The following is a 17,496-nucleotide window of genomic DNA, read 5'->3' as shown; positions in this document are numbered from 1 at the left end:
TGCCACCAGCACTGGGGCTGGTGTGTGACGATGCCTCCGTGTGACGGTGCCTTTGCGTGACGATGCCGCTGGCATCCCCAGCATGCCCATTGCATCAGCAAAGCAGGAGGAGGCAGGGTGCCCGTCTGTGTTACATTTACCCCACACTGATCAGGGACAGGTGTCCGGAAAACCCTTTCCCCAAGGATCATTTCCCTGTTTTTCGCTGACTCCAGGGCATGGCTGGCGGACAGCCCCAAGCTCAGCCGTCCTCAAGCCGCTCCCCTGAGCGCGACCCTCCTGAGGTGCCACCTCCATGCCCACCTCCTGCTCTGCCCCAGCCACCCGGCCAGGAGCCTGCCTCTGCCCGGAGCAGCCCCCGGGGCGGCGAGGCGCGGTGGTTAATGTGTAACCCAGCCGCCGCCTTGCCCTGTGCCGCACGGCCGCCGGGCTGGCCCCGGGTGAGCGGCACCGCGGGGCATCGTGGTGGCCGTGGCCTGGCCGGGGGTGGGCGTCCCCCGTCACCACCGCACCTCGCCTCGCCGGCACGGTCGGCTCCACCACCCGCCCTCAAACTTGTTTTTCTGCCCGGCAGCTTCCTGGAGCCAAATGGCTCCTGCCGGCCTGCTCCCTGTCTGCGGCCTGCTCTGCGCCTGGGCGGCCGCGGTGGCGGGACACCCCTGCAGCCTCCACAGCCAGGTAGGGGATGGGGACCCGGGGGTGGGCTCGGGGTGGCCTTGTCCCTGCTGGTTGCTGGAGCATGCCGGGGCTGGCGGGGACTTGCCCGGGCTGCCGTGTTGTTGGCTCCGGGGATTGCTGAGCTGCAGCACCGCAGCTGCCCCCGAGCAGTGGCAGGCAGGGACACCTGAGGGGCTCCCAGCCAAAATCTGGTGTGTACGGGGTGTGTGCAACCTCCCAGGAGCCCCTCGGTCCCTGCTGCCTTGTGTGGTGACGCAGGGACTGACTGAGGCCGCAGCATGGCAGATAGGGAGCTCTCGCAGCGGGACCCTTGTCCCCAGCAGCCCCAAGCCTGCCCTGTGTGAGCTCAGCACTGTGCCTGTGCGGTGCCACCGCGGCTTGGCCCTGGCACCATCCAGTCCTTGTCAGTCCGGGTTTGTAAGTGCCTGTCTGTGTCTCTGGCAAGCAGGGAGGGAAGGGGCTGGCAGGAGATCTGGGAGAATGGGAGGATGGAAGGAGAGGTGGCCGTGAGGGAGGTGAAGGAATGGAAATGCCTGCTAGCTGGAGAGCAGCCGGACTGGAAACCTGGCACCAAGGGCTACAGCAAGTGTCCAGCACGGGACACCCACACGTGGCTCCTATAGTAAATAGCAGCAGTGCCTTGGCCGTGTTACATCTCCGGCAGCTTCCCTCCCAGCCAGCCCTGTCCCGGTTAGTGCCCAGGCAGGAGTAACGTGTGCTGGGACTGCTCCCCAAACCAGCTTGAATTTGACCATGTCATTTTTTGGAGGGAAAAGGAAATCCATCTGCTTGGGTCAATGGATCTATCCAGCATGGACTGCTGGCTTTCTGGGACAGAGAGCAGCCTCCAGTCTGTTTTATTCTCTAGTACAGATGCAGGCAACCTGCACTAAGCCACTATTTGCTGTGTAGCTACAGGAGCAGGCAGGTGTGGGTGCTGTTTCCCTGCACGGGGCCCGGGGAGCAGCTCCTGGCATGGGCTGCAGAGCCCATGGAGCCTGCTGCAAGGTGACCCCAGGTGGCAACTACCCCAGGAGTGGGGACAGGCTGATTTCTGTCTATCTCCGCTTAGCCTGACTCACATCAAACTGACAGCTCATGTATTTTTGCACCCATTTGTGTCTTTGTTTTTCTAAGCTCTGCAAGCGTAGTTAATTAAGACATTTGAACTTCTGGGCAGTCTCAGTCCAGAGATCCTCCTCAGTACAGAGAGCCCATCACAGACAGCAGCTCTTTCCCCAGGGATGGGCCGACTGCAACGGGAAGAACCTTCTGTATGCTCCGAGCTCCCTTCCAAGAAATATCACTGGCTTGGACCTCTCCTTCAACAGCTTGGTCATGCCTCGTCATGGGACACTTTTGATGCATTTTCCTTCCCTGCACTCCCTCAACCTCTCTGGCAATGCCCTGCTCACACTGAGCCCCGCTGTCTTTTCCAACCTGGGGGCACTACGGCTGCTGGACGTGAGCAGCTGCAGCATCACCTCTCTACATACAGACACTTTCAAGGGCTTGGAAAGCTTGCACACACTGCTCCTAAGAAACAACAGTCTGCAAGAGCTGGAGGTCCCATTCTTCCTGCCGCTGAGAGGTCTTCTCCACCTGGACCTGCGGAGCAACGCGCTGCTGTCCGTGGATGCTTCAACATTGCAGCTGATGGAGGCTGTCCCTGAGGTCCAGCTGGATGGGAACCCCTGGGTCTGTGACTGTGCTGCTCATCCCTTGCAGCAGTGGCTAAAGCGCAGACAAGGTGAGTCAGGGGACAGGTGACAGGAGAGGTTTCAGACAGGAGGAATTGTGTGTGGGGAGTTTGATCATTTTCTCCAGCCCCTCTGCAGGCTCTGAGGCTGCTGCCCAGGGATTTCTCACCTCCCTGCTGAGGGACACAGAACTGAGCTGTGGTGTCAGTTCCTCACTTGCGGCTACAGACAGTATCAAAGATTTCGAGGAATGACAGACAGAAGGAAAATATTCAGTGAGCTGTAATTTATCCAGTTTTCTGGGAAATGAGCAGCACATACAGCTTGGCTCCTAAATCTATATATATGTATCTGCATGAAGTGACCAGATTTTCACAAGCTGCTGAGCATTCAGCATCTCCACCTGAGGAGCAGGATCAGGCTTCAACCCCTGAGCTCAGCTCCCAGGTAAGAACAGCCCTATGACTGTGGGGTTTCTGTCAGTGTCCATGAATTTAGCACTGCCCAGTTAAGTAGAGCCTGCTAATCATGGACTCACACTTGCACAGCTCTGCTTGTTGCTGACAGCTCCATGATTAGGGATTTTTAACTCTGGTTGTGCCTTACACCGAGCTGGGGACCATCTTGGCTGGAAGGCAGTGCTGGGACAGCCTTGTGAGGCACTCCATCAAGCCAGGAGCAGGCAGGGAGCACTTTCCCTGAGCAGGGGAGGGAACAGGTGAGGATCCCCTGTCTCACCTTGGCCTGTGTGTCTCCCAGCCATGCAGGTCACCTGTGCATCACCCCCAGAGCTGTGGGGACAGGACATCGCAGCTCTGGACTCCCAGGACCTGGGCTGCCAAAAAAAGCAGCGGTTTCCACGGGATGTCAGCCCGGAGCAGCTGACCACAGCCACCCACAATGACAGTAAGTTGTGTCAGTAAGAACCAGCTCCCTCCTGCCCACCCCCACGGGTGATGTCCCCATGGTGGAGACCCCCCGCTCTCCCCTGCAGCTCGCGGTGCTGCAGCCTGGCCCGCAGTGCCCTGACGTGCCTGTTCTCTGCTGCAGCCACCACCGTGCCTGTGGGGAAGGGAGGAAGGAGCTGGCCGTACCTGGTGGGCTTCCTGGTGACAGCCATCAGCATCTCCATCCTGGTGGCGCTGGTGGCCAAGTGCAAGCTCTGCCACAAGAACTTCGTCAGCTACCACCACCGGCCGCTGCCCGAGACCAGCTCGATTGGAGGCAACCCCATGGAGGAAGGCCTGGGCTGGGACAGGGGCTCCTCAGGCTGGGGTGACGGCGAGAGCCACCCCATGCCCAATGTCACCGGCCTGCAAGCTGAGGATGACGACGGCTTCATCGAGGACAACTACATCCAGCCCAGCGAGCAGCTGCGGGAGGAGGAGGAGGAGGAGGAGGAGGAGAGGCAGTCACACCTCTCCATCTGAGGCTGCTGCCCCTCTCCATCCCCATGCCCCCATCTCCTTCCTGCCTTTTCCACTTGCCCTTGGCTTTTGTCCCCATGCGGAGGGGAGCAGGAGGGAAGGAGTGGGGAGAAGGGGTCCCCATGCCCCAGTGTGATGCCAGCGGGGCTGCACCGGTTTGGAGACACCAGACACGCTGCTGCTCTCCCAGCCCTGCTCGGGTGCTGAGGAGGAGCAGGACGGTGCTGACTGCAGCTGGACGAGGAGGATTAAAATGTGATTAAAGCGTGATTTAACCCTGCCTCTGCCTGTGATGGTTTTCTGGGGCTCTCCCTGTGGCTTCGTAGCTGACCAGGGGTGTGGGGCTGCCTGGCAAGGTCTCCGGACCCCTCCTGGCATGGGGGATGGGGGATATGTCACACCAGCACCGCTGGTAGCTTTGCTGGGTCTCTGGCAAAGGAGAGTTACTCACCTGGGCTTTCCTCTCCTGTGGCAGGGACAGTGTGTGTCACTGCACTCTGTCACAGGTTGAAGCATCATTGTGCGTTCAGCAAACCTTTACCAGCCCACAGGAGGAAAGTTTAGGGCTGTAACCGCTGCTTAATAGTTAATTGTTTGACTAAAGTTGCTAATTATCTGACTAAACTTGTGTAGTTTTAGCAATATCTTTTTATATTCCCTTTCACAGAAGTCCATAGCTGGAGTATGGCCGCTTGCCTTGCAGCGCCAGCTGAAGGGCGCCGTACCAGCACGCGTCCAGCTGCCAAACCTGCCTTTTTGTCAACAGCCTCCTGGAGCCAACTGGGTGAAACCACGCCAGGAGCTGGCCTATACGTTTGGCTCCGATGGCTGAGTGTTTTGTCAGCCAGCTCACTGCTTAGATTGCAAACACTTCACGTGTCGGCCCTGTGTGTGCCAGCATGGCTCCGGTCCCACTCACGGAGCTGCGAGGGGCAGGCAGTGCTGGGTCGCTGGCATGTCCCATGGAGCGGTGCTGCTGGGCCCCCCAGCAGCCATGTCCGCAGCTCCCCGTGCTCTGCCATGACTTGTTGCTGTCAGGAGGCTGGGTCTGAGCCTCATTCTGTGCTGGCATCACGTTCATTCCTCCCGCCGCCATGCTGTGTTCACGCCGATGCTGCCAGCAGCACATGCAGTTGATTGACTCTCTGGGTGGTAGAACAGGGAAAACGATGCTGAACAGCTATGGAGAGCTGGAAGGATCCCGTGTCCTCACTGCGGACGGCAGGAGTGTGCTCTCCTCATGTGGGACGGCTGCTCTGGCAGCAGGGGCCGCTTCCAGCACCACGTGAGGCACCGGGGCCGGGTGCCCCAGGAACCAGCTCCTCAGCTGCCTGCCAGCCAGGGCAGTGTCTCTGCCCTCTGCCGCTCCCTCCAGCTGTATTAACACCCAGACAGCGAGATATTAAGGAACCAGAGTCTTTGGGGTCTACAGGTTAAAGCATGAAAATAATTAGGAAAAATGGGAGACAAAGCGAGGTCCCAGTTGCCAGGCATATTCCCCCATCCCACGTAAGCTTGTTAGGGCTCTGGCGGGCTGGCACTGGTGGGTGACAGGGGCATTTCCAGGTGTCTTTGACCAAGCAACCACTGTGAAAAATCTCCCTCCTACCCCAGTAACCCCTCCTGGTGGCAGCAGGACCCCAGCTCATCTCCCTGCTCTACTTCCCTTGAGGCTGGAGCCCCCCACTCCCCAGCAGGGCCATGGGGTACTGTGAGGTCGAGGGGCTCACTGCTTGCCCACGAGGATGGAGCAGGAAAGCCAGGAACTGCAAGACCCTCAGCAGAGACCCCAGCCCATGGTGCTCGGCCCCACCGCAGACTCTGCCCGGGCTGGGACATGGGTGCTGCCTCGGGTTTGCTCAGGCGTTGCTGTGCACTTTGTGCCCTGAGAGAAGAGATTCGCGGCGTAACTTCTGTTCTTGTGCAAACAAACCTGTTACGTGATCTCGTGCACACCGTCCTGGCGTGTCGCTGCAGGGTTCCTGTGTACGTTTCTCCAGAATTGTTTCCTGCTGTCTTCCTTCTCTATTTTCTCTCCCCCCTGTACAGCAAGATGTGCTACAAAGGCACCTGGAAAGGCTGTGGTGCCAGCCAGGCACGTGCGCTGGGGCAAAATGACCCCATCTCACGGGACTGATTGCATATCTCCAACCCTGAATTATGCAAATGTTATAATTTTTGCATTCCTGTCATCTCTGTGATGAGATGACACAGCCCAGTCCTTGCTGTCCCTGAAAGCTGGGGAACCTCCGCCCTGCTTGAGGGTGCCTGGTCATGGGGAATGCCTTCCTCAGAGCCCTGCCACGCTGCTGAGTCCCCTGTGCCCTCCAGACCTCCCTTTTGTTGTAAACCATCTACTCCTTTGGCACATATTAAGGTATTTATGCAGCGCAGTGTATACAGAGGCAGATAACACACGTCAGAGAATGTGAAACAAAGGGCACAACCGGATCAGGTGTCTGATGCAGGGTGGTAGCTTAAAGCATCTTCCGGGGAGGGAAAGTCTTTTCTGAAACCACGAGGAGATGCAAAACCTGGTGGCTTGTTTTAGTGGTCCCTCAGTTTTCTTTCTTAAATGCCACAGCTCTGAACTGAACTCATCCCGGCTTTAGTTTTGCAGTTTTGCTTTCTGGGCTCACCTTAAGAGCCCTCTTCTACCTCTGCCCCTCACTCTGAAGATACACTATATGCTGTGATTTTAGGAAATTCCTAACATATTTCACGTAATGTAGAAGAGAAAACTTAAATCTGAGGGCTGGGAAAATACATTTAATTTATCTTTAGGAGGCTATTTTCTGAGATTTTCAATATGCTTTTTACAATAAGAACTCATGCTAGATGCAGTAGTTTACTTTTGGTCTCAACGATGTCTTAAAAGAGATTAAACACCCAACTGCTTGCTTTTTTTTTTTTTTTTTTTTTTTTTTTACCTCAGGATCTCACTTACTCTCATTCTTCAGTACCAAGTGGTTACTTACTTGTCTACTTTGACCCTGTTCGGATGCCCACCTGTTTATTCTTTAACCGACCAGCACGGATGCTTTCCCGTCACGCGGGGCGCCCAGCACCTCTCCACCACCCCCAGGCAGCTCCAGTGCCAGGGGCAAGCACTGGCAGCTCGCCTGTGCTGGGGAAAAATGCATGTGGCCCGCAGAGCTGGGGACACAAGAGGGTCAGAGCAGGAAAGGAGGAGCCTTCTCGTCCAGGGGTCATCCCTGGGAGCTGCCCAGAGGACGGAGGTTCAGGCTGGCGGATGTGAGCAGCAGCAGGTATGCAGCAGGACTGGTTCCAGGCTCCCCGGAGGCAGCAGCTGCCACCACGAGGCTTGAGGCTGAGCCCCACCGCAGGGCAAAGCAGCTTCTCTGTAAACAACCCAGCCAGCACCGTCACGTTCAGGTGGCTCTGCCTGCTTAATGAGCTCCTGCCGGGGGCATGGCCGGCTCTTAGGCTCATGGGGCAGTGCTAAGGGGGACCTGTTGTGGCAAGGTCCTTGAGCAGAGGGAGATGTGTGAGCTTTGGGAGGTGGGAGTCACATACCAGGAGATAAGTACAGGCATCTGGGGGAGTGTGTCAGCGTTGCCCTGCTAGCTGATGAGCTGAAACCACAGGCGAAGGATGGACCCCAGGCGGTCGTGATTCCAGCCCCGAGCAGAGGTCAGATCTGCACAGCCCTGCAATCTCCTGCTCTGGAGAAGAGCCCACGCTGAAGCACCAGCCTTCGGCACAGCCAACTTCTGCAACACTTTATTATGTTTTTCCATGCACAACACAGGAAATGAGAAAGGAACAAAACAGTAATGCTGCTGCAGGAGGTGAGTCAGTGACAGGCTCCATCCATCTGGGCAGCCTGATACCCAAACCTCGCTCTGCACAGCCAGCCTGTTCTTATCTCTTTCTTCCTTGGGCTGGGACGTAGTCCCCTGGCATCCTTTCCTGGCACAGTTCCTGTGCATTGGGGCACATTTTGCAGGGGTTATGGAGGGAAGGATTCACATTGACAGGCGGGCAGCACAGAGCTGCGAGCTGGGCACAGACGTGCGTCTTCACAGAAGTGCCCAGGTGTGCAAAACAGCTGGCACGCAGGTCCCTGTGACCTGTCCACGCGTGCAGGGCGGGGAAACTGGGAGCAACAGGAAAAGCACTGCTGCAGGCAGAGCCGGTGCAGCTCAGTGTTCCTGCACGTGCACCCGCACAGACGTGCACAGCAGCAGCTGCGGGAGGTGCAGAACTTCTGTCCTGTTGTGGCCGTCCCTCCATGCGTGCACACAGCCGTCCCTGCTGAACCTGGGGCTAAGCAGCCCTGTGGGGAAGGACTGCTCGTTGCTACACAAATGCAGAACATTTAGCACAGAAGGACCCGAGCTTAGCAGCACAGAATCAGTTCTTGGGTGCATTAAGGGAAGTGATGCAGAGAGGGGAGAAAACATCAGTTTAGTAAGTTGTATGGATGATATGAAAGTGGCAGAGAAAAAAAAAAAAAAGAAACAGAGATCCAGAAAAGAAAAAACAAAACAATGTTCCCATACTTTGGGGAAAACAATCCCAGGCTTCAGGGGGAAGGAATGTCAGTAGGAAAGGGGAAAGGGCAGCTGAAGACAGAAGTGCCCTCATGATCTGAATGCGTCATGGATTGTGTGGTCTGGAGCTGCACAGGGATGAAGTCCTCCTTGTCCAGCTGCACCTTGTGGGGCTCACAGATGCTGAACCTCCAGCACTGCTTCCAGGTGTAATACAGGCAGGGATAAGGGATCGAGCTATCAACCTCTTCAAAACAAATTTGCTACCAGACACCAAAAAGAAAAAGTTTGATCTTTTTCTATTACAGGGACCCTAGTTCTCAGGGCGAACTTGGAAAATAAAGATCAAAAAGGGCAGAGCAGCTCAGGTCAAGGGAGATGGGAGTAGACGGGAAGGTGGAGAGAAAAAGAGAGGGTTGCAGGGAAACAGCTTGGCTAAGAAGGTTGGATGGAAAGGGCAGAAGCAGTGAAATGGTTCATGGGTCCATGGAGGAAATAAAAATGTTGACAGGTAGATTAGCCTCAATTGACAGGAAAAATTTCTGAGAGTGAGCTGTTAGCCTGCCCCTAGGAAAGGCACCTCAGTGGTAGATACCTCACAGACAAAACCAGCAAACTCAGGGTACGGCCCAGGTGGTAACGGAGCAGCTGCCCTGCTGTGCACAAAACTGTGCACCCCGAAGGGGACTGGGCTGAGCCGCAGCACTCGGGGTGTCTCTGCAGGGGTTGCTGAGGTCGGACACCTCTCGCCTCCCTGGCAGAGCAGCAGCTCTCCACGCACAGCAGCCCCAGGCCTGAGATGGTGGGGCTGCAGCAAGGGAATAGTGGGAAAGATCTTGGTACTGCAGAATCAAGAGGCATTTCAGGGGCTCTGGCACACAGACTCCCCCTCAAATCCCCCCACAAGAGCTCTCTCAGAGGCCGGGCTGGGATTACACCACCAGTGGTCGCAGCCTCTCCTGCCAGGAGCAGCATGGCCCAGAGAATGGCAGGAGACACATCTTGGGGTCCCCCGAGGTGCGGGACGGGCTCACCTGGCTCTGTGATAGTGGGACACGGCCGGTGGGGCAGGCAGCAGCTGTCGCAGGAGGCTTTGCCAAGATAAAAAGCAGAACAGGCCAGCGCCGTGCTCGTAAAGCTCCGGATCACAAAGCCTGTCCAGGCAACCCAAAGTCCCTGCCGCGCTGTTAGCCCAGGTGCAGCAAATGCCAGTCATCTCTGAAGGAAATCCGAGGCACAAATCGTGGCCTTCCTTTGGGAAAGGCCAGCAAAAGCCCTGAGAGGGGCCGTATGCAGTGAGCACAGGCAGAGTGGCCGCGGGTCAGATGAGGTTGGCCATGCTGGAGGTGGGAGGAAGGCGCCTGTTGGCAGCGAGGCGGCCGGAGATGGTGAAGACCCGAATCTCGCCTGTCTCCAGGCCCCGCGGGGCGGCCTGGCAGCAGGAGGTGTAGAGCAGGTAGAGCAGCAGGCAGAGGAGGATGACGCTGCCGGAGACCAGGAGGACGATCCCGCTGGTGAACATGCTGGCCAGCGGCCGCGCCGGGCTGAGCTGCATGGTGGTGGTGGAGAGGATGGTGAGCACCACCCCGCAGACCAGCAGCACCAGGGCACTGAGCAGCAGCACCAGGCAGTCCGATAAGCCCCCGCTCTTCAGGAGCTCAATCTGGTCCCGGCTGCGGATGCAGTTCATGTCCTGGATCGCGGAGCTCAGCAGCTGCTTCAGCAGCACGAGCAGGGCCAGGAGGCAGAGCGTGGTGCCCACCGCCAGCCGCCACTCCCCGGACCGGCTGCTGGTGCTGTACAGCAGGATGATGCCCCCGATCCCACAGGCCAGGATCAGCACCACCGCCACCCCGTAGCACAGGATGGACTTCTTGGGGTCCTGGAACCACCAGAGCTCCACGTGCTCCTCCAGGATGTTCCTCTGGATGTGGTCAGCGTCCGCGGGCGTGCGGGGGGTGCTCAGCTCTGCCAGCTCCGGCATGGTGGGCGGCTGGGTGGGGACAGAACGAGGGGGGGTTGCACAGAGGAACTAGACCCTCACAGCAAAGGGGGGCGTCAAAGCAGCGGTGGCTGTGAAGGCAGCCACATGTCTCAAGTTCAAGAGGGTTCAGTCTTGTTCCTTGGAGCCTGGCGGAGCTCCCTTCTGTGGCAGTGCCACTTGCAGAGCTACGGTCCGTGTGCCGGGGCTGAGCCCACCCTCCGAGAAGGGTTGCAGGACATGGTGGAGCATCCCCACAGCAGCGCAGTACCAGAACGTCCAGGGCTGTGTCCTTCCTTTCCTGTGAATTTCATCTGAAAGCCAAGAAGAGAAGATAGCGTTAAACAGAGATCCTGCTTCCCTGTTTTGAACAGTCCCCAGCTAAACCCCAGACCTCAGTTGCTCGGGGCTGGCCTGCTGACCTTCCCCTGCTGTCCTCACAAAAGCCCCATGCCTTGGGCCGCTTGTGTCCTCCCAGGAAACCTCCGCATGCTGCAGGGAGACCTCAGCCTGCCCTGACCTGGCCAGTTCCCCTTGCAAAACCCTTGCCCGAGAGAGTCTCCAGCTCCCCAGCCCCGCGTGCCCCACTCGGAGGCTACTGGCACGTCACTGCCCGCGGGGCCCTGCCTGCAGCTGGTGCTGGCAGCGGGGCAGGACGGAGCAGAGGCCAGTCCCTCCGGGGATAAAGCCCCATTCACAGCTCCGGCTTCACATGCTCCCTCATCAGCATCAGCCTCTTGTCACCAACTGGCTCTGCTGCCCGGAGTGACAGCAGGAGGTGGGGGTCTGGGCTGGGGCTTAACCCTTCCAGTCCAGCTGCTGGAACAGGGCGAGCTGCCCTTGCTGCATGTCCTCAGCCCCATCCCTGCCCCTGCCCCACCGGCAGTCCCCTCCCAGGTTTCCTGCAGAAATGTGGTGGTTGTGTCTCAGCACTCGGATGGAAAGAGCAGAAGCAGCTGGGACCTGGCAGTGTGGTTTTCTCTCACCTAACCTCCAGCTCTGGTACAGGAGTGCTCTGGCTGCTCCCAAAGCACTGGTGACCCCTCCAGCACAGCTGATGCCCAAAGAGGACAGTGCTGAGGCAACTGGCAAAGCTCAGGTAGGGCTGAGCCCTTGGGACACGTGTCAGACCCTGGAGACCATGAGCTGCCCCCCAGGCAGGATGGTGCAACCTCGGCCATCACAGACCCACACACAGGAATTGCTTGGAGTCCCACAGGAGCCCAGGGCAGGGACAGGAACTGATGCAGATCCCTTGTGTTCCAGCTCTCTCCAGGAGACCACCAGCCTAACGTGCTGAGTTTGTCTTTGTGCCGCACTCAGCACAGCACTGGGACTCTGGGCTCATTCAGGCCGGCTGGAGAACATTGGTGGCCTCCACGCATAGCAGCCCTGCATGCAGCAGGGACCTTTTCTCCCCAGACACCTCTCACAGACCACATCCCCCTGTGCCCAGGCCTCATCTCAGCATCTCCAGCAGGGACAAGCCACCGCGGGGTGGGGGAAGAGGGAGGACAATGGCAGGGGTGCCCGAACCAGTCACCGCCTGACAGCGTCAGGCCCGGCTCCCCCTGAGTCACTGTGGCGGCGCAGCGTGAGCTCAGCCTGGACGTGGCTCGGGGCTCGCTGCCAGCTGCTGCCACGTGTCCAGGAAGCCTCAGCCGCTGCTGGTGTGCCGGCCTGGGACCTGCCATGCCTCCACAACTGAGCACCGTGCGGTTCCCCTGCACTGCTGCTCGGTGGGACCTGGGCTGGGATGCAGCGGGTCGCACTGCCGATGCTCACCCGCAGGCCCGCTGGGGACTTGCGGCTCCTGGCTATAGCCAGGACAACCAGAAAACATCAGTTGGAGGGGGAAAAAAAACCAAAACAAAACAGTGGTTGAGCATGCTGATCTGTGCCCGCTGGGACCATTTGATTCTGCACAAGAGGGTAAAGATACCTCAGGCTGGCAGCATGGCCGCGTGTGCCTGGGGCACAGGTCCCCAAGCAGGTGAGGGTTTCATGGGGCGCTTTGAAAGCAGAGGGGCAAGAAGACACCAGGCCTGGCGGCACTTCCCCAGCCTAGGCAAACAGCTCAGCTTGCCCTGTGTAAGTACAACTTCCTCCTGCCTTTCCTTCTCCAAGCACAGAGGTGCCTTATCTCATCCTTACCAGAGAACGGGTGAGTTTAGTAGATAGCAGGTCGGTAGATAAGATCAAGATTCTGGACTGAAGAAACGTAAAGCTTGAAGAAGTGCAAAGGCTGTGGCCTTCTGTCACCTGACTGCAGTTGTGCACACAATCAAGCTGAGTCAAACAGTAAGCAAAAGCAACACAGCAACAGAAACCACGAGGAGGGAAAACACCACCAAAAACCAAGCTACAGAACTGCATTCTTATGCTGCTTTTTAAACTTTAGCTGTTTTATTTGCTCAGAATATGGTCAGGGAGCAAGATAAAGCTGTTAGAGCACCTAGCTGCAGAACAAAACACGGTATGTATTTTCTAGTGTTATGTTAGCCTATATTAAAAGAATGATTTGGAGAAGCAAGGACTTCCACTAAAGCGTGCCTCCACATTTCCTTGCATCCAACTGAAAATGTTCAGGGAATACATTCTTTTGCTTCATGAGCATCCACTCTTGTTTGGGCTTCTCTAAACTGCAAGGGTTTGTATCCCTGGTGTAATTATTTTTACACAGAATCACAGAGTAATTTAGGTGGGATGGGACCTTGTGAACTCATCTGGTCCAAACACCTGCTTAAAGTAGACAACCTCAGAGTCAGACTAGGAGGCTCCAGATCTGGAGCAGGGATGAAACTAGATCTCACATCAACCTTGCTGATGGGTTTCTTTGTGTGGAAGTAAAAAAGGAGAAGAGCAGCCCAACCACACACTGCTTTCTGACTGAAGGTCACATTTCAGACAAAAAATGACAGGCTGTCTCATTCCCCACTGCTGTCTGGCAGGTGGACAAAGAACAGGAAAGCACTGGGAACTCAGGAAAAAACAAAATGTTAGAAAATGTGAGTCTTTCCTTTTTTCTTTTTTTTTTTTCTTTTTTTTTTTCCTTTTTTTTTTTTTTCTTTTTTTTTTCATTTTTCTTTTTTTTTTTTCTCCTGCTCTGGCAATGTTTAACTGGGAAATGAGAGTCATCACCACCAGGTTTCTGACCACTTCTGGCTGCAGGCATGAGAGACACACGCCTGCCAACCACTAGGAAACAGTATGAGCATTTATTTATTTACTTACAGACTTTTTATGTCTGATTGATATCTGATAGGTGGATCATAGACTGAGTGTTAATTGACATGTTCATTTCAGAGTCACATACAGGTCAGCTGTTGAAATATTCCTGACTTTCCTCCTCTCCCTGAACCTAGGGTACCATGTAGGACATTGCTTACCCACAGTGTTCAGGAGGGGAAGCCTGGAGGTGGGACAGGCTCCTGCAGCATCCCCAGCTTTTGGAAGGGTTTGATGCAGCTACGTGGACAATGCCAGCCTCATGGAGACTGGGGAGCCTGGCAAGTTTTACTATGAAATAAACAACAATACATGAAACGTTTTGCATTGGCAGTCTAGATGCCAACAGAGCTTCACAATCTCAAACAGGTACAAGCCATCTCCTTCCCCTGTTTCTCCAGTCCACCACAATTTATTTTCTTTTGGGCCAGTCCAGCCATAACCTATTTGGGATGGACTTGTCACCGCTCTGTTCTTCGTATTACCCCTAATCAAGCCCCATGGAAACCTACAGTCCTGAACAGGCATACAAATTTTCTATCCTTTCAAGCAATTTTCCAGTTCCGTGTAGGCTTAAAGAGAATGAAGCTCGTATATGTTTCTTTATGCTGGAGTTACTGCTGACAAACCAAGCAGAAGCTCAGAGCCCATCTGTGCCACTGGGATCAGGGACACTGCTGCCCTGGGACATCTCCTCCTTGAGAATTTAGGAGAGGGGACAGAGGAACACATGAGGAATGGGAGTACTGAGGCTTTTATGGGGCACCTCTCTGTCTTTCCCAAAATCCTGGCAAGAGATCTGCACTCTTTTGGCTGCTACAGCAGGCACTGATTCCCAGTGCTTCTCCTTTTTGGGGCTGCTCAATCCCCAGGCTTGAACACCTGTCTCCTGTTGAATCCCATAGGCTAGAACACCTCTCTCTCGGCGAGCCCACCGTCTCTCCCCAGCAGCGAGCATCCCTCCCTGCAGACACCATTTGGACACCCGGGCTGGTGGAGGACCAACCCTTCCTCCCACCGGGTCTAGGGGCTCTGGGCACACGGGTGGTGGAGAGCTGGTTGTAGCAGGGTCAGCAGGCAGCTGCTTTTTACAGAAATCTCGATAGCTTTGGCACGCTCTGTTACACAGATTCGTGCCTCCCCTCCTCTCTGTGTGTGCAGCAGGCATCCAGCTTCCCGAGCCCACAGGGCCTGTCCTGAGGCACCCCTGCCAAGGGCTGGCTGCGGGTCCTGGAGACCAAGAGGCTCCGGTGCTTTAAGTGCCAAGGAGAAGCGTGACGGTGAGGAGGGGTGAAGCGGAGGCAGAAGGCAGGATCTGCTACGAAGCACCTGTGGAGCAGCCCACGGACCTGCCGGCAGCTACTGGGGGTGTAGGGCCCTTCCCACACGCACGGGACAGGAGCGGGGCCCTTCCCGGGAAGCCAGGCTCACTCACCTGCTGCTGACACCTCGCCCACACCGCTCCTTGCTCCCGGCTGTTTTTTCCAGGCTTTTCATCCACTGGATCAAGCTAAGAAGGGACCTCGCGGGGAAAAAATCTCTTCCCTTCCTCTGGCACCTGCCAAGAAACAGGTGCTCCTGCCGGCTCTCCTTCCTGGTCGGGTGCGGGCAGCACCAGCGACAGGCTGCGAGCCCTCACGGGGCAGGTGCATTCCCCAGCAGGGTGGCGGCTCAGCAAACCTGCTGCTGGCCTTGGCCAGGCTCCAGAGTCACGCAGGCACCACCTCGCCCTCCCTCCCGCCCGGATCCCAGCGGGCGGCTCATTTCCTCCCGGCTGCTGCGAGCAAAGGGGGTCCAGGGCTGGGGAGAGGCTGCAGGTGAGGGAAGTGTGCAGCCAAGTTGGCAGCGCCAGGGAGGATTTATTAAGCGAGTGTTTGCTGTCCTGTAAAGGCTAGGGCCGTCTGATCGCGTCGGGGCTGGGTATTTGTGGAGTGTTAGTCCAGGCGGGTGGTTGAACCAGGCAAGATGTCACAGTGCTTTTCCAGAACTCTGTGCCCACCTCCCGTCACCAGGCAGCCACAGGACCCCCTCCCTGGGAGACAGCAGCAGCAGAGCCCACCGTGCTGCAGATCTGACTTCCAAGCAATCTGGGGGGGAAGAAAAGGGCACCGAATTTGAGGGGGATCAGGGAAGCAGAAAAGGTCTCGCTTGAGAGAGGACGGGGGAAAAGGGAGTAGCAGGAGTCCTGGAGCCAGCAGGGGAATCAGGCTCCCGGATGGAGCACAGGTCCCCTCCCTTGTGGCTGGGCTTAATGATAGCAGAGGGCTACAGAGGGATCACTGACATGGGTCTGAGCAGCCAGAAAATCTCCTGTGAGATGCAGAAAGAAACAAAGAGAGCTGAACAATGGTTCTTACCTGAGCAATGGAAAGAGACTCAGTTATTAAGATCCATGGTAGTTTTTTGACAGGCTGTAAGATGAGAAGCTTAGGACATGCTAATACTTAGACACCAGTTAGTACGACATCTGTGACAGGATCTTTTGAACCTTGTGAAATACAATTTCTCCAGTGGTTGGTGAAACCTTAAAACAACAAATGGGATGTGGTGGACATCTCTATAGAAATGCTCTCGAATAACGAGCTTACCTACCCAGAAAAAATTGTCCTTTTCATGGGCCAGTTAACAAACACATCATCCAAGAGGAAACCTTGTTAAGCTCTAAAGATGGCCATGTATTCACGTTAAAAAGTGGCATGTAACTTTATAAAAGCATGAGATGCTCATCAGAGAACACAGACCAAGAGAGGATGAAAGCAGAAAGCACCTTTGCACCCTGAGAAATTCAGAAGACCATCAGAATACCAAACCATAATCAAGTTAAAACTTAATTCTGAAAGCATTTCTACAGCACATGCGTAGGAGATTGATCATGGCCTTGTTTTCCTAGTACAGAGGGAAAATATTTTTTTTCCCAGTGAATCTCTGATAAACGCCAGCTGTAACATTTTGCTATGCCTGACCTTTAGTGTTCTCCTTTGACGAACAATGTTTTAGTCACCTCTTACCCACCATGAGCAAGTTCAAAATCCTCTTGAACCAAGTTTGCCAGCTGTCTATGTAGGCTTCATCCATCAGGCTTTGTATCATCTTTAAAATGACATCTTTTTAATGAGGGTGACACACGGGCATACTTTTAAGCATATTAATCACCACTTAGAAATCATTCTTCACCTGCATATGCTTCTTCCTCTTATTAGGACAAGGTTCTTTTTCTTCAGAAAGATTGATTCCATTTCTCTAAACCACATCTATTAAAGTAGTGGCTGCTACCACTCAATTTATTCTACAAAGTGAGGGGAAAATTATACCACATGGGAGTCTAGCAAATTATATGGGTGTGTTCTGAAAATTTAAGAGGGAACTAGTTTCTAAAATATTTGCTAATTACATTAATTACATCCTCTTTCTGTACAGGAAGTATCAAGATGATTATATTGGGGGGGGAGGGAGGAAGAAAGGGTATTAAGCTAGCATGTTAAGAGACCAATTCCATCATAACTTCTTCCTTCTGTTCCCGTAAAACTTACACTTCACACAGGTTAAAGCTACAAAATGAAAGAAGTAAGACTAAGGAAGCTTTATTCAACATTCAAGGACAAGGCACTCAGCTGAAGTCTCCTAGGTCATAGGTGGTCATGGAACCATCTGTTTTACCATGGAGTTAGCCTGGAATTGTCTAGCATCCCAAATATTAACACAGGTTACATGTTATCCAGCCTTGGCACCTTGATCTTCAGTGTAATAATACTAGTAGCATTTAGAAAGCTCTTGTCACTTCTCTATACTTCAGGATAAAAAACAGAAACAATAATGTAGTGGCTGTTATAACATGATATAGCTCCCATGCTCAATCAGTAGCTAAAAATTTCTGAAGCATGCACAGAATTCTTCAGTGAGGCAGGCATGTATCCATGTGCTGACAACAAAGGATGAAAAATTTACTTTTTCCCTAATGATTAGAG

At 55.0% G+C, this 17,496-nt stretch overlaps 2 protein-coding genes across 7 annotated transcripts; one reads left to right on the top strand and one right to left on the bottom strand.

The window, feature by feature from the left end:
* The first annotated feature begins 264 nt into the window (after nucleotides 1-264).
* Nucleotides 265-4,085, top strand: C8H1orf210 (chromosome 8 C1orf210 homolog). Of its 3 annotated transcripts, none has more exons than XM_038183300.2 (4): nucleotides 265-678; nucleotides 1,909-2,428; nucleotides 3,138-3,284; nucleotides 3,429-4,085. In XM_038183300.2, exons 1-4 carry the CDS (start codon nucleotides 589-591, stop codon nucleotides 3,806-3,808), a joined length of 1,137 nt encoding a protein of 378 aa, XP_038039228.1. In that variant the 5' UTR covers nucleotides 265-588; the 3' UTR covers nucleotides 3,809-4,085. The 3 variants fall into 3 exon arrangements, with proteins under 3 accessions (XP_038039228.1, XP_038039230.1, XP_038039229.1); XM_038183302.2 differs by having other exon boundaries at nucleotides 284-678; nucleotides 1,816-2,428; XM_038183301.2 differs by having other exon boundaries at nucleotides 288-678; nucleotides 1,921-2,428.
* A 3,448-nt stretch (nucleotides 4,086-7,533) lies between these two features.
* On the bottom strand, nucleotides 7,534-15,434 carry TMEM125 (transmembrane protein 125). Of its 4 annotated transcripts, none has more exons than XM_027462745.3 (2): nucleotides 14,967-15,434; nucleotides 7,534-10,617 (listed from the first exon to the last, which is right to left on the bottom strand). In XM_027462745.3, the coding sequence occupies exon 2, from the start codon at nucleotides 10,304-10,306 to the stop codon at nucleotides 9,644-9,646; it is 663 nt and encodes a 220-aa protein (XP_027318546.1). In that variant the 5' UTR covers nucleotides 10,307-10,617; nucleotides 14,967-15,434; the 3' UTR covers nucleotides 7,534-9,643. The 4 variants fall into 4 exon arrangements, with proteins under 4 accessions (XP_027318546.1, XP_038039170.1, XP_071898256.1 ...); XM_038183242.2 differs by lacking the exon at nucleotides 14,967-15,434 and adding an exon at nucleotides 10,726-10,994; XM_072042155.1 differs by lacking the exon at nucleotides 14,967-15,434 and adding an exon at nucleotides 10,824-10,994.
* Between the last annotated feature and the right edge of the window lie 2,062 nt (nucleotides 15,435-17,496).

The sequence above is a fragment of the Anas platyrhynchos genome, chromosome 8 (assembly GCF_047663525.1).
Source record: "Anas platyrhynchos isolate ZD024472 breed Pekin duck chromosome 8, IASCAAS_PekinDuck_T2T, whole genome shotgun sequence".
NCBI lineage: Eukaryota > Metazoa > Chordata > Aves > Anseriformes > Anatidae > Anas > Anas platyrhynchos.
This window is presented reverse-complemented; position numbering and strand designations above follow the sequence as displayed.